General features: G+C 37.9%; 1 protein-coding gene across 4 annotated transcripts in view; it reads right to left on the bottom strand.

The window, feature by feature from the left end:
- ssbp2b (single stranded DNA binding protein 2b) overlaps positions 1–24,423 on the bottom strand; it is a 125,233-nt gene that overhangs the window by 88,328 nt on the left and 12,482 nt on the right. For 2 of the 4 annotated variants that reach the window (XM_084103885.1, XM_084103886.1), the window contains exons 2-5: positions 24,004–24,117; positions 12,236–12,308; positions 10,796–10,857; positions 9,793–9,877 (exon numbers count right to left, since the gene is read on the bottom strand). In XM_084103885.1, coding sequence (XP_083960011.1) covers positions 9,793–9,877; positions 10,796–10,857; positions 12,236–12,308; positions 24,004–24,117 — 334 coding nt within the window. The remainder of the gene's footprint in view (positions 1–9,792; positions 9,878–10,795; positions 10,858–12,235; positions 12,309–24,003; positions 24,118–24,423) is intronic. The other 2 variants (XM_084103887.1, XM_084103888.1) reach the window with 1 other exon arrangement.

The raw sequence follows: 24,423 nt of genomic DNA on the forward strand, positions 1-24,423 counted from the left end.
TTATTATTTTTCTAAATTAGGTCTGACCAAACCATTAAACAGCATACTAAAAAGCAAGATGAACTGATTGTAATAGTTTATTTTTACAGTATATAGCGGGAAAAACAGAGCAGCAATTGTGTTACTGAAAGTGCAGAAGTCTAGACAGCGAACAGCTCATTTCCAGGGCACATGATGCAGGAATGGAGTATCGACTGGAATAGACTGGAATTGTATCTGTGACAGAATGCCAGATTACTTAGATTGTAGATTAGAAGTAAATGGGTGCAGATGGAAAAAGGGCTGTTTTTAATGCGTACACAAGCTACAGCACCTGCCGGCAGCCCTAATCTTAACCACTGAGCACAGCATCCCTGCGACTGCCAGAAAGACGAACTTCGGCAAGCCACAGCAATTTTGCAATTAATGCGAAAGTTACTTAGGAGTTTATCAGTGATGCCTCGCCATTACTATTGCTCATAACCCCCAGCAACCAATCGGAACAGCCTAAGAAATGCACAAAAACATAGTATAGCAATGCAACAAATATTTAATATAAAGATTACGTCTGATTTATGTCAGCTTGCAAAAAATCTGTGTTATTCTTAATAAATATATGCATGGGGGAAAAAAACATTGGTAATCAGGAAGAACGGGACGTTTCTTAAGAATGATTGATTTGATTTCTTTTGCTCTCTGAGGATGTTTGAGAGGAGGACAAGAAATCGCCGTGTCACTGGCCTAAGTTTCTGACAGACTGATCTATCAAAGAGAACATGGCCTCAGAAATGCAAAATCATTACATCCACGTCTCTGAGTCCCAATCCCTCCCACGAGGCTCTGCTGATCCGAGGTATCTCTGACTGACTCCGGAATAACCCTGCCGTGGCGGAGAGAGAGAGAGGCCGGACACAGGCAAAGGTGACATTTACACAATGTGAGTGCATAAAAATATAAACATACCCAAACAAGCAAATCCGACAATAGACACATAGTACTGTGTGTAACACACACACACACACACACACACTCACATGGTTATATAAAGGTGTGTAAACACAATTTGTCAGCTAATTCCCTGGATTACGGCAGATGATGTGCGTTCCTAACATGCTGAGGAGAGCATGACAGGTCAGACATGAAACTTGTCACATGCATGTTTGTAAAAAAAATAAAAATAAATTATTTATCATAAGTTCATCTAGACTGCCAATTTTTTCCCTCAAGAACTGCCACATATGTAGAATATTCCTACAACAAAACCAAACTTAAATTCATTTTCCCATATTTAATTTTCAACATTATTTTCATGATATGTAAAAAAAATTGTTTTAAAAAATTGATGGCCGGTATAATTTCTCTATTGACCTGCCATTGGCAGGAATTACAAACAGTTCATACTGGAAACAAGTGTGAGTATAAATTAACACAACGCAATTTGACATTTGACGTTAACGCAAAAGTACAATGCACCATAAACACGAACACAAAGTCCAACAATAAACACTCGATTTAATCATTTGACTAAAGCTTGTGCCATCATTGATACAGAAGTAAATGCATGTCATTAAGACAGCAGTTGTGGATTTGTTTTCAGGCATTTTTGTGCCTGTGCGTCATGCGATGACTCTTATAACTCAACGTTCTGATGTCATTATGATCATTAATGTCACAATCATAACACTCATCAATGGAAATCTGTTCAGTGTCATATCCTGCTTTGATTAATATGCAGACTCTCACTAATTGGATGCCTAATTAATTCAGCAGGGCCTCCTGGAGATGTTTTGGGGGCGACACACAAAAGATGCCTTGAATCATGCACCGTCACTGAACGAATAGCCAAAGGCTATGAAAATAATTTCAAATACACAAATTCAAGAACTCAAATGTAGAATAAATACTTAATATGCTTAATAATAATAAAACTAGATTTTAAAAGTAAATGGTGTCTGAAGAAATATAAGTAATAGTGACACTTGCCTTAGCAAACACTACTAACAAGTACAGAATAACTTTACAAAGGTGAGGTCAAGTCAAAACACATAGCATCAATCTGCCTTTTGATTTTAAGGACTATATCCAATTTTAAGTATTCACTTATGGAAAGCGAGCTTTAGATGAGCCAATGGTGTTATTGGATGCAAATTTATTCAAAGCATATGCAAAATTATGAACTCCCATCTATCGGCTTCTCATCTCTCTATTCCACTTCAGCTCACGTTAGTGTAGCCGGAGAAGATTTCACTGAAGTGGGGGATTTTATTATATATATTTTATATATTTAATTCTTCATTTCTGGGCGAGCTCTTGCTCCCGAAACATTAAAAATAAATCTTCTTCATCGCTGAAAGAAAAAAAATTTAGAGAGAGAAGAAAAGACCACCTGCATTTCCCAAATCCCATTCGGCATCCCTATCCTGCATTATGAAGGAGCTTGTCAGGCAGTGAGTGGCCGCCTGCCTCCTCTTCCTCAGCTCCCCGACTCGCTGCTCATTCATCATTTACACAGGCAGAGGCAGCCAAACCTCAAATACCTCGTACCGCCAACTGACATGTCTCATTCAAACACTGCAGCAAAAGTTTCAGAGCTTCTTCTGCCCAGAAAACATTACAGCAACAACCTGAAACCCTTCAAATTTCAAAATCATTAATTTTAAATGTTTCAAATACAAGTAGGTTGGCTACAATTATATACAAAGTAGGATACTACCTACAAAATCTAATATGCATTCAAACCAGGGTTATTGTTTACTAAAAAAAAACACTAAAAATTGTTTTTGTTAATTGAAATGAATCTGAAATCAAATTAAATATATTAGATGAAAAACTTAAACGTAAAAATCTTAAACACAGAAGTATTGCCTTTCGCAACTATCTGAAATAAGATAAGTTTAACAATAAGTTTAACAAATTATTACAATTACTAAAACTAAAGTAAAGCTAAAAATAAATATAAAAAATATTAAAAGTTCAAAATATGAATAAACACTATAATATATATATTTTAATAAAAAAGTAATTTGTATTAATTATACTGTAGCTAACATTAATATATAAAACATACATATTTTTAAAAATAATATTTTATTGTATTTTTTTATTTTAGTTATAATATTATTATAAATAATATTAATATATAGCTATTTACATTATTATTTGAGTTAAATATTGATAGAAATATTGTAATTACTGACAGAATTTTCATTTTTGGGTGAACTAATCCTTTAAATAAAATTTTGGCATGTAGTCTTCCAAGTATCTCTCTGTTAAGTAAACAATATGGTCAAGAAATTATTCAATACTGGTAAAATAATAATTAAACAAAGGAAGAAACAAGAACAAGAAAAAACAACTGAATCAAGTTACTAATTTCCAGGTATTCCTATGCGAGGGAGGGACGGATTGTCGGATAAATAAATACTTCTTTCAATTTCAGATTTTTTACAAAAATACTACCAATCCTAGAATACGGTAAGAACTTATTTATTGTAGTATCTGTACATCCTTAAATACAAGTGCTTATGGCACAGTAACATTTAAGCCATTTAGAAATCACCCTTTTTCATTAAGCTGAGTATATCCTGAATTTCAAAGTGTGCAATCAGACATAAAGACTAAATGCATATCTGGGATCGTGTGTGTGACAATCGCATCTGATGCATAATGCCAAGAGAGGAAGAACACTTGTAATGTAGAAAGCATTTTAACAACAATCAAAAGAAAGTCAGGCCATTCGGAAATCGTATTACAAGGGTGGCCGTGCACTCAAAGCAAATGTGTCCGAAACGCGTGTCTCGGAACAGGCCGGGTTTTTTTGCGTCTTAATCCAGTTAAAATCACGGCAACATGAGCCCAACAGGAAACTGGGAGCAATTCAATCTGCAATTCTCCTGCTTATTAGGAAGCTGAGTGCTGGCTAGCGCAGGCTTGTGAGCTTTAGTGCTGCTCCAGAGAACAGGGCCGCTCACCACAGCCAAACCCAGAGACGGAGAGCCCAATGCTGGGGAAACAACCACGCCACACAGCCTTCTTCCGGCCCCCTCAAGAAGCCCTCGATTGGAGGTGCCGAAAGAGAAAGCGATGAAGCTTATCCCAAAGACTTGTCTGTCCCCTTCCCAAAGCCCACGACAAAGCCATGAATACTGTGGAGGCCCGATCTCCCTGCCAGACTTTAATCCGTGGAGAAAAAAAACCCCGATGAGGATGCTTGGGGTAAAGAGACTGCACATCGACTTTGATCTGTGCAGAAGTTGACTTTATTGTGGGGGTCTTTTGAAAGCTGTGGTTTGAGCAGCCAGCTGTTTAAGATGGGAAGGAACCTCCCAGAATCTTAAAACTCAAAAGGATGTGGAAAACTGACTGATCATGCCGAACCAAACCATATATGATTTACATTCAGACTTCAAAAGCAGATTGTAAGAGGTTTAACACATACTCCATTGGTGCAAATCCAGACAGTCTGCATGTGACGGGCATCAAATCCCCATTGCTTTCACACTTTTGGACACTTTTGGACACTTTTGAATCAACAGAACAGAAGAATGAGGACAGAAAAGCATAGGAAACCATAGTGAGGATTTCCCACATAAGCACCAAAGCTCAATGTTAGGCCACAGCTCAAACACCCATCTGGCACTGGTAGCATGAACCATATACAGCGTCTGGACAAAGACAGATGCAAATCCCAGTTGGTTAAAGAGATGAAGTGGTAAATCATGATTTAAAAGATGATTATTTGTAGCACGGCGTTTGGTTTGGTATTTGTTTATCAAGATTGTGTGCCATTTACAATTGAATCAAGACCAGTTTCATTTCAGTTCTTGAATTTTAACTTAATTTTAACTGATGTAGCAAACAGGATGCAAACTGAATTTAAGGAAGTAGAATAAAAAAAAAAAATGTGTAGAATTGTATTTTTTTAAGAAGAAAAATGATTAAAGACTTTTTTTTTTTAAAGATGAAACTATGCCTTGTCTGAAAGCTTCAGACAGTTTGAAGTTTCAAAATGTCACAAAAATTTGTTTAATTTAAAAATAGTAAATGTTTATTATTTACATATATACATTCAACACATTTATGGAATAAAACAGGGTGGAAGAACAAATAGTTTCCCAGAATGCAATTTTCTGTTGAATTTCTCTGGATTGTAAATTCCACGTAATTTACGTCCAATTCAACTTCCTGTGTGGTGCGGACAATTCGATTCAAATTCCAATTCATGAATTGAAAAGTCGTCAATTCTTAAATTCTGAATTTTTTCACAATTCTGATACTACAACATAAGGCTATCAATACAATGAAATTACATAAAATAAAATAAGATTTCTGTGAATAATCGTGACTAATTCTACAAATAATGCTACTTTTCTCAGCCCTAGAAAAAAGAATGTAACTGAAACGGTCTCTATATACAAAAATACATTCAACCTACAATAGAGGTCAGTTATCTGTACAACTGCAATAGAAGCGGCATGATGTTAAGCAATGCCACCAGAAAGCTTTTAGAGGCCGTCATGACATAAACACATATTTCAGATGATCCACCGTCACTTAAGAAATGAGTTCCCTACCGTTTATATGATTGTGGTCAATCAATGGAAAACCAAATTAGGTTTCCAAAGATCACATTTTGTTGGGATAAGAAGTAAAACCGTTTCCAATTTAAGCATTAGCAAGATCATATTACATATCCCAATCGACTTTACTATCATGAAGTGACCATGAGAATGGATGCCAGGATGAATACAGGTTATATTAATGTGCTAATAATGAATGAAACTGGGGACGTCCAGGCTCCTTTGCTCTCTGGGTTCGCCTTGACATATCTTCTGCTAGCTCGTGTGACGCACATCCCCGAGCAACAGCAGTATCAGGAGCATCCAAGGGCCTGTGCCTGGATATGACAACCACACACTTGGCTCTTATCGCGAAGAGGAAACCAGCGTCAGCGTCCTTATGGGACATTAGTCTTGAGCAGATCGCATTAAACTCTTATATCTGCCTGTGGATCAATTAGCATGGCATTCAACACCACTCGCAGGACCCTCGGAGTGCATTAGAACTCCCCGACAGCCCAAACGAACACAGTGACACGGTGTAATGAGGGAGAACAGACTCGGCCGCCATGTCAGTGTATGGTTTTATAGTAACTCCATTAACGTGACCACCGACAGAGAAGTCATTATGCTGAAAATGAACTGATGCGAGGCCGGGTCAAAGACCTCAGCTATGGAGGAAGCCATCCGAGGGCCAAAAAGCAGAAGACCCAGAATGAGAAAGCAAAACATGTCATGTTCAAAATAGCATACTTCCATGCTATTCATACTATTTCTGCTGTATAAATATGAACGTTTTTAATATCAATTGTAAAGAGAAAATGCATCTGAGAATTATACTGATTTACAATCTGTAAATTATGACATTTTTCCTTTATACACAAAACTTTATTAAAAAGTTATTTAAAAAGTTATTTTTATATAATATATGATCTCAGGGTTTGAAATGAACTTTTTCACTCACCGGTCAATTTGGCTACTTAATTTTTAAGTTACAGGCCATTCAGAGCTTCTACTAGCCAAAAAAAAGAAAAGATATGAACCAGCTTAACTACGTCACAGCTATATATATATATATATATATATATAGCTATATATACATTAATTTCTTATTCAAACAAAATCCAGTCATCCAGCCATCTCCTCCCCTCCTCTTTCATCCTCATCACCCAAAATGTGTTTTAGGTGGACAGATCAATTCAGTACAAAGAACATAAAAAAAAAATTGTAGGATGTTGGAAAATAACAATGTCTTTTCTGTTAACCAAGTGCTTTTTAATCTGCAATGCAAATGAACAAGCGCACAGTTATTTGTTGCATAGTGATGATGTGCATGTACAAGTAAGCCAGATATGAGCTGATTCTGCGCAATATGCTATATTTAATATATCATGATGACTCACGAGTTGAGTACTTGCACTAAATCTGAGCAGATTTGGCTTACACGAACTTCCCCAACAAAGTGAGTAAACATAATAAGTAACACGCCTAATTAGTGATTTGACAGCGTTACCCGCCACAGTTCATTTTTACATGCATTTGGCGGGTTGGCGGGTGTTAATTTCAAACCCTTTATGAAATTTTATATATAAAATGTAAAATAATAATATATTCACAATGTAAATGTATTTCTGAGATATACTGTAAGTGGACAGCACTCTGAAATGTTTATCATCCCATATTATCCATTAAGACACAGTAGTATCCAGTACACATTTCCTAATAATCAGTATGCTAGTATGCCCTTGCGAACACAGCCAGTGAAAAACCACAGCCGGAGGGAGAACCATCCCATCGCACTCATGGAGAGAGGTGACATTTTGACCTTGTCTTGGAAAGTGACCTCTAGGAAGCTCTCTTTGGAAGTGTTCTCAGAAACGAGCGCTCCCTGAGGGAGGATGAGGAGAGGTGAGAGGGAAGGAATGAGGGCTTTATTCCCTCTTGCTATGGCTTTTATTCTTAGCACAAAAGCCACTGCACTGACGCTGGCACGTAGGATGGCACTGCACGTCTGCCTGAGCCTCTGATATCCTCCGAATTAGGATGCGAACAACTCCCTTGTGCAAGTTTATTACATTGCCGGGAAAACGAAGCACATGTGCCACGCAGCCCAAACAGAATCAAGCAACATCTGCAAGACGATGTGAAACGGCGTTCACTACCCACTTTATTTTCGTAATTTTGGAGTGAAACAGGATATTTAATCAGAAACAAATGTTTTGGAAAAAATGCTTTTAAGATATTAATTCAGCAAGGATACATTAAACTGATCAAAAGTGACAATCAAGATATTTCAAATAAATGCTGTTTTTTTTTAACTTACTATTCATCAAAGAATCCTGAATAAATTTCAGTTTCCTCAAAAATATTAAGCAGTACAACTTTTCAACATTGATATTAATAAGAAATGTTTCTTGATTAGAAAATCAGCATATTATTATGATTTCTGAAGGATCATGTGACACTGAAGACTAGAAAATTCAGATTTGAATCACAGGAATAAACTACATTTTAAAATATATATAAAAAAGACTTAAATGTACTAAGATTTATAAAAAAAAGTTTTTTAAGAAATCACAATATTACTGTTTTTACTATTATTTTTGGTTAAATAAATGCCGATTTGTTGAGCATAAGAGACTTCTTTCAAAAATATTTGGAAAATCTCAGAACTTTTGAGTGCTAGTGTATGAGTGTGTGTGTATATATGCATTAAACGGATGGTTCGGAGTAATTTCAACCTAGGGTCCTTTGCACCATGACCTCGAGCCAAACACCCCCCAGAAGCTTTTTTTCCTTGGCCGAACATTATTAAAGTTAGAGCTTATTTAGAGATATCAGCCGAATGGCTTAGTGCAGGCGCTAATGGATCCTATGATGTATCTCATAAATTACCCCACTAATAATGCCCAGAATGGTACCAAACTTCTACAGTAGTACAAATAGGTTCTGTACTCATAAAACGAGGCATTGGAAAGTTTGTAAGTACATCAGGAGTATGCATCGCTTTCTTCCAGGACTTTTACGGGCTTTTCCCAAATCACAGAAGTGATGTCGACGTCCAGATTAGCGGTAGCATTAGCGGTAGCTCCTGATGTACTTACAAACTTTACAATGCCTCGTTTTATGAGTACAGAACCTATTTGTTCTACTGTAGAAGTCTGGTACCATTCTGGGCATTATTAGTGGGGTAATTTATGAGATACATCATAGGATCCATTAGCGCCTGCACTAAGCCATTCGGCTGATATCTCTAAATAAGCTCTAACTTTAATAATGTTCGGCCAAGGGAAAAAAAGCTTCTGAGGGGGTGTTTGGCTCGAGGTCATGGTGCAAAGGACCCTAGGTTGAAATTACTCCAAACCATCCCTTTAAGCGTCATAATAGAGTCAGAAAAAGGATTTGTAACAACATACAAAATACCTTCACATTTTGATAAAATACTGAACCAGAAACACGTATTCATAAACTTCATCAATTTAGATTTTTTAAAACTACAGTCATAGCTGCAAAGTGCATTATAGCTGCAAAGTGTATTTGCTGTACATTGGCAATTAGTCCCAGTGAGCAGCCGATGTATTGGATGGAGATGTTCTCGTTTGACAATCTAGCTCTCTCTGTAATTACTCCTGTTGTGCCTACAACTCCAGACGCTCTCAGAGGAAATTCAGCTAATTGGTGCTGGAAAGAGAAATGAGTTTTGGGGCCAAACCAGTGATCTTCGGCATCGCTGCGCTCTTTACTCGTCTTCTAAACTGCGCTTTTGAGGTGTGCGCTACAGCAGACAGTGTGTTTGGGTAAAAGAAAGCGTGTCTATAATTGAACGTTTACATCTCCCTCCAAGGTGAAACGAGGAGAACTTTAGGTCCCGTGTGCTCTTGTTTGCGAGAGTTAAGGTGACCAGAAGCCCGAGGTACACGGGAAACTGAATCACACTTCCTTCCTGTAAGACTCAGCAGCATTTGTTCTTACTCAGAAGCACACTGCAAAGAATAAAGCCTTTCAGAAGCACAAACATCACTGCACTGAAGCACTACGGCCTCATGGGAAATACCATTTGCATTGTGAAGTAAATCTATCTATCTATCTATCTATCTATCTATCTATCTATCTATCTATCTATCTATCCATCCATCCATCTATCCATCCATCCATCCATCCATCCATCCATCCATCCATCTATCTATCTATCTGAGCTTTAAGTACTACACCACACCATTCATTCAGCCATAAATCCACTGTGAGAGTGACTTACGTAGTCATGGAATGCCTTGGCTTCACTGGAATGCTCACAGGTTTCTCTCCTTTCAGGTGCTGCACAATACAAATCCCAGAATACACTGCAAAACACACAAGGATGAATTAAGCAGTAGCCATGAACAACACATTAGCACATGAGAAACATTTAACACTGTGGGCCCTATTTTAACGATCTGAAACGCAAGTATCAAGCGCAAAACGCAAGTAACTTTGTGGGCGGGTCTTGGGCGGTGTTGCTATTACACCGGCGGGATAAATGACTCTTGCGCCCGACGCAAATCTAAAATGGGTTGGTCTGAAGTAGCTTCATTATTCATAGGTGTGGTTTGGGCGTAACGTGAAATAAACCAATCAGAGCGTCATCTCACATTCCCTTTAAGAGCAGGCGCGCTTGTTCTATAGCAGATTCCTATTATAACGGCGGATTTGCCAGGCGCACGCCAGGAGCAGTTCACAGCCGAGGAGACCGGTGTTCTCGTCAGGGCCGTTGGGGATGGAGAAACACACCCAAATTAACTTCGGTTGCAGGCGTATGATAATTTGGGAAAATGTGTAAGCTAGATGTATGCTTTTATAATAAACTATCTATCTATCTATCTATCGTAATAATGTATGATTTGCAAAAATGATAACTGCTGCGTCTGTGTGTAGATGAGAGAATCAAAGTGTATGCGCGTTGTGCACACGCTACATTGATTATGGCCCTTAAAATAGCATATGAATAACATGCGCAACGCGCCACTGACTTTAAACTGTTTTTTTTTCGGTCAGTGGTGGAATTGTTTTCTAAACCTGCAAAATAGCATCAGGGAACGTTTGAACACGCCTCCTCTTTGCACTAAACCGCCCCGGGGAGCGCAAGTATATTTCTTAGTTAACCGACGTGCGTCTGTGGAGGGAAAAGTGCAAAATAGGAATGATACATGCGTCGGTGTTTTGGAGTCAATTGTGTACAAGTCAATTGCGCTGGGTGCAAGATAGGGCCCTGTGAATCTTACCACCACCATGAATGTAGGAATCCTGGAGGCTCTCCTAACGTTATGTTCTTCTCCCATCTTATCTGGAAAGAAAGGAGAAAAAACCCACCGTAAACCTTGTTCAATAGACTTTCCTTTCATTAAATGTCCATCAGCATGTTTTTTTTTTTGTACTCAGCCAGGCTGACTGATCAATATGGTGTCCACTTTTGCCGAGGTTGTGATTCCCCCTTGTGTCAGTTCCAAAATATATCAACATCTTTGTCAATGGATAATGCACATCTGTTCACAAATGTAATTTGAAAATGTAAAATTTGTCAAATCTGTGTTTAATTTAATTTCAGAAAAACAGAATCCAAAAGAATATCATCTCAGATCTAATTTAATGGAAAAACTCAATTACAATTTATATTATCAGCAATTAAAAAAAAAAAGCAAATTCCATTAATTTGATCAAAAATACATAAAACAGTAATATTGTGAAATATTATTAAAAATTGAAATAACTGCTTTTTGTTTAAATATATTTTAATATGTCATTTATTTCTGTGATCAAAGCTGAATTTCAGTCCCATTACTCCAGTCTACAGTCACATGACCCTCCAGAAAATGAGGTCTAATATGCTGATATTCTGCTCAAGAAACATTCATTTTTATCAATGTTGAAAACAGTCGTGCATTGAAACATTTGTAATATTTTTAAGAAAACTGTGATAGATTTTTCCCCAGGATTCTTTGAAAGAACAGCATTTATTTGAAATATAATTTTTTGTAACATTATAAATGTCTTTACTGTCACTTTCAATCAATTAAATTAAATGTGTAAATTAAATTTACAGAATTTCACTTGGGCCAATTGAAAAATTTAGATGTGACCAGTCACTAGAAAATTTTGAGTTGGGGAGGTTAGAATTTTTTTACAGTGCATTATTGTGATTTCTAAGATGGCTTGCACTCTTAAGCGTGTATGACTCATATGCAAATAATGGTGAGACTATAAATATCAAAGCAGATATCAAAGCAGTGCTTCAAAATGTCATGGTTTCCTTCACATAGATCAATCCCACAATGCCTCAGTGACATTGAAAGGAAATCATTCAGGCATAAATGATTGTGATTTCCCTTAAAGTATTGCATCACAAATAAGATGAGCAGCTGATACAGAACAAAGCAAACATGCGCTTTTCGCCATAAAAAGTGGAATGAGGTGATGATCAACATGCCAGCACTGCTCCAGCGTTTCTGCTGAAACAATTTAGTCGTTTTTACAGCGATGCACTGACTCTCCTCCAATCCCATTAAGTGGACACCAAACATCTAATGTGTCCTGCTTGCTCAGCATATCATCTGCGTGTAATTAAATTAGCTGGAGCCCCAGGGGGCGGGCCGATGCTTACGAGGCCGTGTGCTTGGATGGCACATCGATAAGCAGGAGCTTAAATAAACCCGCCGCTGGCTCACCTCTGACAGGAAGGTCTGTGCCGACTTCTGGGCTCCTACATGTAACAAGTACTCATACACGTAGAGTGCTAGCCTGCAAAACACAGAGAGAGAAAATCTCATTAATTCATGTAAGATGCACTATTCAATTCTAGTTTCTTTTCAGATATTTGGATAATAATACAAATGTATCTGAACAAAGGCTACATACTGTGGACTTCCAGGGCCCAATTTTAACAATCTAAGCGCACCGCGCAAGCGCACTTTTGCTAGTTTAACGACGGGAAAATGGTCGGCGCACCCGGCGCATGGTTTAAAAGGGTTGTCTCTATTCTCTTAATGAGTAATGGGTGTGTTTTGGGCGTAATGTGCAATAAACCCCATTCCCTTTAAAAGCCAGTTGCTATTCACATGGATGGAATTTGCAAGCGGAAAAACTGAACGCTTCTCTAGCGAGGAAACGGATCTGCTCGTGCGCGAGGTTAAAGCGCGCAAACAGACCATCTACGGGACAAAGTGTACGTGCGTTGTGGACCAGGCTTTTATCTACAAATTAACATTGAAACTTTTGTTGTCACTAGCTATGTTTCCATCCGAATTTGCGAATTTAACTTGTGCGCCAAATTGGAATATCGCATAAATTTGCAAATATTTATTTGCGAATAAAGCAGCGTTTCCATCTAGTTAGTCGAAGAGAACAAAATCATCACTTCCTTATAAATTGGCATTAAAATCACTAAGAAAAGTAGGAAAAGCCACTGTAATCGATATAATAATTTTCATATATAATGAATTACTTGCGTCTCAGAGCGTGCAGACAAAGCGCAATAAATGTGACATCTTGCGTTTGGAGAAAGACACCTGCTGCTCAGGAACGCAGTCGTGTTATACAGTTCTGGAAGGTAATTAACCACTTTGACGACAGCCTTTGTTCAAGCATTTCAGAACAACCAGAACAGCATTTTAGATGCTGTGCAAAAAGATTGGTCCGCTGGTTAGTCCAGTTATGCCAGTTATGATTTTTTTTTTTTTTTGGTGTACATAGAGGAATTTATTCGGTAAATGTGTTTCCATCGTAGTTTATGTGCATTTTTTCTTAAATGGAATTGAATTTCCATGCAGACTTTTTTTTAATGCAATATCCCAAAATGCACATAAAAATAGGTGGATTCAATTCAATTCAATTCAATTCAATCTTTATTTGTCATTGCATAAATACAGTGTATTAACACAATGAAACATAGCTACTGTTCAAAAGCAAGTATCACACTATCTGAGACCTAATATACAACAACATTAAATATTATTATGATATTAGGGCTATGAAGTGCAATACATTAATCCCAATACAACAATTTAATTGCAAATATAATAAAAAAAAAAAAAAACAGCCGCATTAATTTTTAAACATGTTAAAAAGACCACATTAATTGCACCTTTCGGTGTAATACAGGTATTGAATCACTCACTCAACCGATTCGTTCAAAGACTTGGGTGCATTCAGGAACGAAATAACAATTAATGTGCCTATACAGCGAGTCAGTCGCACATCGGTTCTGTGACTTAGGAAGTTTAGTTGGCAGAGAAAATAAAACGCACTGTTTTGTGATACATCAGTTAATACTCAATATTAATGAAATGAACTCGGCGTATTGTCAAAAACAAAAGCTATGACTGCTGCGTATTTATCCTTAAATGGACACTGGTTTGCGGTTCAATACAATGTAGATGCATTCGCTCAGCGCTGACCGATGTGTTGCGCAACTTTGCCACACAGATTTTGATAGTTTGTCAGCTAAATAAAACAGGCAGTGTGACTAAGAAATAGACTAATGGGTAATGTGGGAGCAGTTTCTGTTTCCATACACCTATTTCTCTGACGCGTGTATAGTTAGCCATATTGAACCTATATGTTTACACAGAAGAAAGCCTTGTCTAGGCTCTGCACCGGTACGATTTGTGTCATGACATTAGTTATGGTTGTTTGATGAGAAAGAGATGAAATGGGGTTGCAATAAACACTTCAAGAATGCGTACAACTGTAGCAGCGGATGACTATTATTATGTTGTGCGGATCTGAGGAACAACTGATGACGGCATGGTTTGATCCAAGGTTGACCAATCAGTGGAAAGGGGTCCTGCCCACATGTATTTCCAGTTGGTGCATTAGAACAAAGTGTGATTTTCTTTTTTTATATATACATGAGAGGAGTCAAATTTGCAATAAATAAACAGTTTCTTAGTTTTTACGAGAAAACTAATTACCTGAAGGTATACAGACCAATACCATATACAGTCAAATGCAAAATTATTTTGTGATTCAAAAATAAATCAAGTATGCAATTTGGAACATTTGATTTATACGTATAAATTGCGTAAATCAAATTAGTATCTGATTTCCATATGCTAAAGTGGCCATGATTGGAATTGAAAATGTCCGATTGAGTGTGATTTTTGCTGTTCACACTGTCATCCAAAACAAGTGAATGTGAACCACATAGACTGAAGTGTGAACATACAGTACAGCCAAAGTTTCTAAAATCAACAAATGCCAAATGCCAAATTTTTTTTTTTTAATTGAATAGCCGTAGTGACACTTCACTCTTCTAGCAGGCATAAAAAATAAGGAAAAGGTCACGCAAGAGATTGCACTCGAACAGAGGCCACAGAAAGACAAACTTTACATGCAGATCAGCTTTCCTGATGCCAAACAATCTATCAAACAAAATGAGACGTCAGAGGCATCACTTTAGCTGTCAGCATAGCCCAAAAAGTACCATTTCCTTTGAATGATGAACATGGTGACTGGGAGAAGAGAGTAAGGCCCACGTTCATTTATCGATCTGAAGTGTTTTCAGATTTGATCACTTAACTCAGCGAAGTCCATTTGCGAAATATTTATACTCACCCAAACCATCAGTGTGAGATCTGTCTTTAGTTTATATAGCCTAACAGTTAAGGCATTGCCAGGTGGTTGCCAAGGTCCATTTGGTTGCTATGCGGTTGCTTGGGTGGTTATTGAATGGTTCAAATCAAATGAGCTCACTCGAAGTCTCCACAATCCATAGATCCCTCCTTCTGTGTAAATCTATGGGTTTTTTCATCTAATTTATTGTCTGCCATACTAAAATTGAAAGTTTCAACACGTTTGAAAGTTTACAAAAAAGTGCTAGCACACCAGCACATGATTTGAGATATTATTCAAGCACAAGTAATGGGGGACTAGTTAAAGTTAATTCAGATTTTGCTCTATAAGTATTCTAGTCTAGTCTAGTCTAGTCTAGTCAGATTGATATTAGGAAAATAATGCAAATGTAGCTAAACAGTTTCACAGGACTTTTTACTTCCAGTCTTAAACCTACAAATTAACATGTTGTTGTCACTGTTCAAAAGCATACTGTATATCACAATATCTGAGACCTAATATATTAATAATATAAAATATTATAATATAAAGGTTGTGAATAAAGAGTCACTTATTAAACTCACAATTTTCACAGTGTAACATTAAATCCCCAATTAATGTAGACTCAACATAAAGCAAATATAATTTACTTAATTGCCCAATAAATAATAATAATAATTAATGTTAGCCATAAAAATGGAGAAATAAAATCGATGCTGCATAATTTTATAATGTTGGGCTAAATAAATAATTTAAATAATATAATGGACTAGTTAAAGTTTAATTCTTTCATTTAGGTTTGCAATTTTTCTGATCTATATGCATATAATCTCATATGAATAGGCAGCACAGTCAAATGTACAATCAATACAGCATGTAAAACCAGAAGACAGCACTTTGATAAGCTGAGTTCAGCCAGTATTCACTAGTAGTGATTTTACATTCGATTACAAAGAGTTCATCAAACGCCCCCTTAACCCTGAGTGTCAGATACTGATTAAGAGACAAGACCAATAAAACCTGATTCATTGCACATCTAATTTATCTTTTCCAAACTATGAAGAAACTTATGTCCCAACAATCTCAGTGCAAAACAACGAGTATGAAGGCAGCAATAATGACAGTGAGGGAATGGAGAAGCCCAATGTGCCACAGCGCATCATTTTAGTACGAATGCAAATGAGTTTCAGAAGCATTTTGCTCTTCCTGTCATTACCAGAGCCTCGCAGACTCAGCGGCCGGTCGGTAATATGCCTCCAAATGAATTCTAATGAACGACCAGTACAGAGCTTACACAAAGAGATGTTCGTTCACTTATCAGCACCAAAATAAGAGCGTGTGGAATGTGAACGATCGCAGGTAGAGAAATGAATGATGAGAAAGGAAGAGAGAAGGAATATTAGAGGAACAAAGGAGCACGAGCAAGGGCTATGTGGTAAGGATAATAACTATGGATACTGACGCAAATAGCGGCGAAGATGAAAGGATCTGGGTGGGTGAAAAAATGGGGGGCAATTAATACTCCAGAGGTCTAGAAACTTTGGTAATGTCATGCTGATGGGTATGACGGGGGGAGAGGCGCAGTAAAAAAATACCCCCTAGCAGGTCTGCACAATGAACTGAATAGAAAACACGAATACTGAAACATTTAACGGAGAAGCTCAGAGAATTTTAATCATCAGATGCTACGCTGAAACATAATTATAGCATAGGCCAATATGTTCTTTTGGGCTATATTGTAGTATCTGTACACACACACACACACACACACGCACAAACAGATGACAACAGAAATCTCTCTCTCTCTCTCTCTCTCTCATATACAGTGCTATGCATAAGTTTAGACACCCATGCTAAAGTTGATGGATCCAGGATACTATGCATCCTGATAAAGTTCCCTTGGCCTTTGGAATTAAAATAGCCCCACATCATCACATAGCCTTCACCATACCTAGAGATTGGCATGGTTTTATTTCAGTTAGCCTAATAGCTGGTTTGATTTGCATTGAGAGATGATCTTATGGAAAGTACTCCATGCCAATCTCCAGGTATGGTGAAGGCTATGTGATGATGTGGGGCTATTTTAATTCCAAAGGCCAAGGGAACTTTATCAGGATGCATAGTATCCTGGATCCATGAAGTAACTGGCCTTTAAAAATAAAAATCTGCCTGCCTCTATGGGAATTTAACATAGGGGTGTCCAGACTTATGCACCCTGTATTTTTAGGAAGAACATTTATTTATTTACGATACATTATTCATTCACAAAGAAAATTGGTGTCCTTAAAGGTTGGATTTTTCCTAATTTTATTAATTAAGGCATTAAGTTCAATTTCCAAAAGATGATTTTTTATTCCTCTTTTTAGTCAACTTTAGCATGGGTGTCTAAACTTATGCATAGCACTGTATATATATATATATATATATATCAATATACTTCCAAAAACGAAAACTTATTTTTTTTTTATATATATAAAAACAGGATTATATTATTATTTATCTAATAATAATAGTAGTAATAATATTTATTTATTTATGGATGCACAATATATAAAAATGTAAATGATATTGCAACATGGCCTAGTGCGATTATTAAATGGCAAAGGTTGTCATTTAATTAAATAAATATATGCGCTACAGGTTTCAGAGTAGGGCCTAAAATGAAGACTCGCCAATCACCAAATGGCAGTAAAAATCGGCATTGGCGAGTATATGAAATGATGTCACTCGGCAGTTGGTCGATAACATTTTTAGGAATTATTACAATGCAATGTTGTGAGAGCACAAAGTGAATGATGTCACGCTCGGGACAGTTGACGGGCCAGCGCTTCAACGTCACAAAAGTTTAAGCCTTGACAATATTCAACCGCAAGACGATGCAAAAGGGAACTCATTCCGTTACTCGCGTACTGTGTGGAAAGTTGTGTGTGTGCGCCCACAAAGTAAACGCAAATACTAAACTGAGCACTCTTTCACTTGAGCGGACAAATTCACACAAAATGATGTGAAAAACTAGCGAGTACACTATGAAACAGTTGGTTACAGTATGTCTTAAGTAAATGTAAACAGTTAAGAAGTAAATGCATGTGTACAGTATCAGTATATTAAATCTGTACATTCACTCTTAAAGTGACAGTAGCCTAATTTTCCAGCTGCTGTCTCTGTTTTTAATGTTAAAAAACACTCACTGCTTTAGACTGGATAACTTTTGTAACTTTCATAAGGATGTTTAATTTATACAGTGTTATTTTACATTTGCTTACTATATTACATATCTGTGTTAGACCTACCTGAAAAACACTGTTTCTTTCATTTGTATCTTTGTTATATTGTATTTATTTGTGCTTTTGCTTGTAATTTGAGGTAACACTTTATTTTACAGTGTCCTTGTTACATATGTTACATGTACTTACTGTAGTAATAACAGTAAATTATGCATAATTACATGCAATTAACCCTCAACCAAAACCTAACCCTATAGTAAGTACATGTAGTTAATTATAATTACTCGGTACTTAAATATATAAAGACACCTTAAAATAAAGTGTAACTTAATTTGATTATTTGTTTTTATTTTATTATTGACTGTTAACTTAATTTTTTTATTTATTTATATAAGTTAGGCTAGTAATTTTAGCTGTGGTATCGAAATTGGAGTAGAGAATTGTGAATTTTCACTGGTATCTACAATTTTGGTGTCATTACTGCCTGTTTTTGCAAAAAACATTTTCATGGGCGGAAAAATATTTATGACCGGCAAGTTTTCTTAAGCTGCACACGTGTAAATTAATACAGTGCAGCGTTTCGCTCTGAAACATGAAACAGCCAAAATGAAAGCTCGATGGTTTAACTTTCGAAGATTAAGAACTTAAGATGCAAGCAGCATTGTAAATTTACAGTTGTGCAATAACTATAAAAACTTTTTTTAATTCAATCACTTACTTACTGATATATAAATAAATAAAAAGTGTGCATCAAAATCAATGTGCACAGGGTGAAAAACATCTTGTAGTGTGTGCCTGGCCTAAGCAAGCTAGATAAATACATAGTTGGGAAGTTGGCGCACAAGCCAACATGACATATTGATGAGCAATCGATGCTTAGACACATCCTGATGCAACTCGAGACAAACAAAACAAACCGAGAGAAACGTGATTTCTAATGGTCATTCCTTCAGTGGATAGTTCCACTGTATCTGTGCAAATGGCTGTTTTTCTGTCTGTGTTTTTCTGTCTCTTCCCCCTTGAGATAAAACACTGATGGGAGGGGGTGGGGGCATTAATGTTTCATAACAGTGGGGAGGTCCAGATTCGGACAAGAGATGAAAGGAGTGTTTGGGTGAATGGAGTAATGAGAGAAATGTGGAAAACATCGATGACCTATCTGCTCTGAGATGATCGGCACCCAAACAAAGATGGTCGGGTTTCTACATCAGGTCATTCGAGGATGAAGGCAGGTGTGCGACAATCTTCCACAAACACATCATGTACATTTCTCATGAGAAATCTTTCTTTACAGGTGCTGTGGGCAATTTTTTTGGTGTTAAAACACTGTCAGTGTCTTAATGTACAAAGACAAAGTAAACAATTCGAGTGGACCCCAAAGAGTACAGAGAGTGTAAACACACTGAATCACTATTACATTGCCCTGTTTGAGCAGCCCAACACCTCAGTGCTCAGCGTGAGACTACCTGTTTGTCCAAACAATGGTGCATAAAACACATTATTTCGTGCATTAATGGTGATGCAGCCATTGCTCATATTAAGTGCATTCAAAGTAACAGCTTAGCAACTGCATAGCAACACCCTGGCAACCACCCAGAACACTCTGGCATGACGACAACCACTTTTGCATGGACAAGAGCCACTCATGTGGATCAAAAAAGTGTTCTTATAAATAAATCTTTTTTTCACCAAAAAGCTAATAATTCACTAAAAAACATATAAAACACGCAACACAATTACTAAAACTTTAACTACAATTACAATCAAAATAGAAAACCGAAAAATAAAATCTATTTCAAAATATTAACAAAAACTATAAGAATATATACCTCTGTTCAGAGGCCCTTTCTTGTTATTAAGTGGCTTTTAAGTTCACACTTGAAACAAGTTTAATACTTTTATAAAATATGTCTATAAAAATATACTGAGACTCCAGAAAGAGTGATTAAAGTTGCAGAGAGAAAGTAGCGACAGATCTTTTCATCCATATTGTAACGTACATCTGAGTGAATTATCGTAAAGAAAATTTGGGTTCAATCCATCGGTTGTTGATTGGATGGAGCCAGAAATAAATGCGATCTTGCAGACATATTGATTAAAAATTAAATTACAATGCCAAAAATGAAACGTACGCATAAATGAATCGTTCACATTAAGATCAACAACATGCATTTAGAAAACAGAATATCTAGGATGAATATCTATTTCTTGCTGACTTAAACATCTTTATACAGCTTCCAAGTTCCAACAAATTACAACAAAGCAGAGATTTCTCATCCATTTTTTGGCATGACAGAATAGAATGAAATGCTTCATTCATTTTGTTCATTCATGAACAAGATGCCTCATTCAGTGCTGCTCCGAGCCATATTCATTCAGTAGGTTTAACTAATGAAATGCTTGTTCAAAGCACACAATCGAATGCAGGGCTCCAGACTAACATTTGAGAGCAGTAGCACTGGTGCCACTAAGTTCAACAGATGGTGGCGCCAGCACCTGATTTGGTAGTGCTGGGGGGATTTTTAATCATAAAGTTAATCATAAAGTTAATTTAAATCAAAAAATTACTATTGTTTTGCATTAATAAGTGCAGTTAATAATAGTACGTGTTTGTCTATTGGAAATTTGACAATAAAGCACTGAGCTTGAAATGAGATGCAGATAAAATTAACTTTTATTAACAACAGTAATGTGCAAAAGCCTGATTTTTATAGTGAAAATTGAAATGTTCCACTCTTATTAAATGTGCCATTGTTCATCTGCAATACTGAACTGACGACAGCTTCAGTGATTATAAAAGGAGCGCTCTTTACTTGCTTTCTGTGTAATTTTTTGCAAGTTATGTTTTTGGTCTTTTTTGTGCCTTTATTTGATAGGACAGTAGAGATTTTTTTGACAGGAAAGCGTGGGGTGGAGAGAGAGGGGAAGGGGATCAGCAAAGGACCTCGAGCTGGGAATCAAACTCGGGTCGCCAGAGGCGCAGTTGCGCTATATGTCGGCGCGTTAACCATGGGGCTGTTGGCGCCGACATTCAGTCACAATTTGAAGAAAAGTTTCTGTTTTTAATGAAACTTTGTAACTTCATATTTTTTTCCATATATTAGGGAGTGGAAATGACTCAGTCAGTAAGTGTTCCTCTGCCGCCATCTACTGGTTATAGTCTTGGTTTTTTTTTAGGCGTATGACCATAAAATGTTCGTTCAATCATTTCGTTCGGTCTGAATGAAATGACTCCATGGGCCCTATCTTGCACCCAGTGCAATTGACTTTGTGCACTGACGCATGTATCATTCCTATTTTGCACCCGCGCACAGCGGACTTTTCCCTCCACAGATGCACGTCGGTAAATTAGGAAATTAACTTGCGCTCCCGGGGGGCGGTTCAGCGCAAAGAGGAGGCGTGTTCTGGCGCAAACGTTCCCTGGTGCTATTTTGCAGGTTTAGAAAACACTGACCAGGAAAAACCTGGTCTAAAGTCAGTGGCGCGTTGCGGATGTTATTCATATGCTATTTTAAGGGCGCATGCTTGGCCATAATCAATGTAGCGTGTGCACAACGAGCATACACTTTGCTTATCTCATCTACACACAGACGCAGCAGTACTCATTTTTAGAAAACCATACATTATTACAAGGAAAAATATTAACACACGAGGGAAATCATTGTTGTGTCCATGAAGATGTGAAAAAATAGGCATAAATCTAGCTTACACATTTACCCAAATTTGTATACGCCTGTTTAACCAAAGCTAATTTGGGTGGGTTTATCCATCCCCATACAATGTCACTTCTCTGTGTTTTACGGCCCTGGCGAGAACACCGGTCTCCTCGGCTGTGAACTGCTCCTGGCGCGCGCCTGGCAAATCCGCCGTTATAATAGCAATCCGCCATGGAACAAGCGCGCCTGCTCTTAAAGGGAATGTGAGATGTCGCTCTGATTGGTTTATTTCACGTTACGCCCAAACCACACCTATGAATAATGAAGTTACTTCAGACCAACCCACGTTAGATTTGCGTCGGGCACAAGAGTCATTTATCCCGCCGGTGTAATAGCAACACCGCCCAAGTCCCGCCCACAAAGTTACTTGCGTTTCGCGCTTGATACTTGCGTTTCAGATCGTTAAAATAGGGCCCAGTGTGTTCCCTGTCAGTCAACGTGTGTTTGCATACCACTGCGCAGCCTGTTCACGAAGACATCACACGTCATCAGCGCGTTTCACGTACGCTGTGCAGACATGGTGAGAATGGCAGGCAAACAGCAACAACCCTTCCTTCTGAACCGACAACAAGTGGCCTTAAAAAAAACTTAGTCTCAGCCTCAGCCTTCTCACCTCACTGTACTGTGAAGTTTTCTCACCGGTGAACGACACATGATGTAATCTAATGACGTTGTCTCTGATCGTCTTGCTTCTGGTCTGTGCGCGTTCATGTGTTTTGCAGGGAGGGTGGGATCGCATGCTTTCAATGCTAGCAGACAAAAGTTAGCATTTCCCAGTTCACCTATTGCACCTTTAAAAATGGATAATATTTAGAGCTTTAAAGTGCTGGAAAAAGTGTGAAGCACTTGAAATCCATTGAAAAGTGCTTGAATTTTACTCTTTGACACTTGACTATTTCTTTCACAATACCATGGATACAGTTAGCGTTGCTACATTAAATCCATGGTGAATGTTGGTGATTTGTAAACTGAAAAGCCATCTTTACCTTGTTTGTTCATGGCCCAATGTTTCTCTTGGTTTCCACATCAGCGCTGTTTGATATGATATCTATAGTGACAGAGAATTCAGTGCCAAATTTGGATGCTTCCCACTAGATCTCGCAGCGAAATTATTAATAACGTAGTAAATTCAAACTGTTTCTCACTGGATCTCCGAGCGCTGTGTAGTAACGGTGTCACGTGATCAAGATCGGCCCGTGAGTAAACCTGTTCTGAGCTTGCGGCTCAAACCAGTCGTGTGGTTTTGCTTCACCTTTGTTTCGTTTGATGTTTCTCATACGTAACATAAAAGGCAGGTATTTTCAGTTGGGCAACGTGGTGGTGGCACCAGTGCGACCTCTAACAAAATTAAGTCACACCGGCAGGAAAAAAGGCCACAAAATGCGACCATTTGGTTGCAGTCTGGAGCCCTGGAATGCTATTCGAAGCGTTCACACACTGCAAAAGAGAGAGACAGTAAATGAAAAATACGAGTCAGTTCATTGAAGTAAACAAGATTGAATCATTCCTTTAAAAGATTCATTCGCGTATGGACCACCACTAGTTTGCAGTTTACACTGTATACAAGTTTGCCGTCCATTCAAAGACAACAGGGAAGTGTGTTCAGATCCAGCCGATCAAACCAGATCTGTCTGGGAGCCCAGATTACAGGTATTGCCTGTCAAGCTTCGTCATGAACACAGATAATAGACCGTGCCCAAGAGACGGATATAAGGAAATAAACCGCTGTTGCTTGGCAATAGTGTCCCCGTTCGGTTACATTTTAAACAAGTTAATCACACCAGCACCAAAATAAGTTGCGAGACTGTAGGGAGATCAGGGCTTAAGGCAACACAGCGTTTAGGGAGCGGGAGACGTCTGGAAGAATTCGGCTGAGTCACACCTGCGCAGAGGAGGCAAAGCTTATGCCAATTTGCAACTGCCTTCCCTGAAAATGTTCCTTGCCTGCCATTATCTTCTGCAGCCAGACTCTGCTGTCTCCCCAAGGGAGCGGGGCAAGGAGCCATCTCTGCCTGAAGCCCGCTGACGTGGATCTTCGAGGGCCTCTCGCCTGGGTGACTGGGCAGAGAGGAGCAGAGAAGAGACAGAACGTTCTGAGGATGCCGTTGACATACAGGGAAAAACAAACAGTTTCATCAGCATGTCCCCTGAGGCTGGATCCAGGAAAAGTGTCTGCCGCAACCACATCCAACAGGATGCTTTTGAAAGCAGGAGCATATGTATCTGCTGCTTCAAAGTGGCATTCTTTATATTCAAGTGGTACTTCATTATGACTTGACATCCAACAACCTGGAGAGATGCTAGTACGGCTAGTCAAACCATTTGCACGTAAAGTTCCTAACATATGCACTGCTGTGCGCGCTG

The sequence above is a fragment of the Abramis brama genome (genome assembly GCF_963993115.1).
Source record: "Abramis brama genome assembly, chromosome: 25".
Taxonomy (NCBI): domain Eukaryota; kingdom Metazoa; phylum Chordata; class Actinopteri; order Cypriniformes; family Leuciscidae; genus Abramis; species Abramis brama.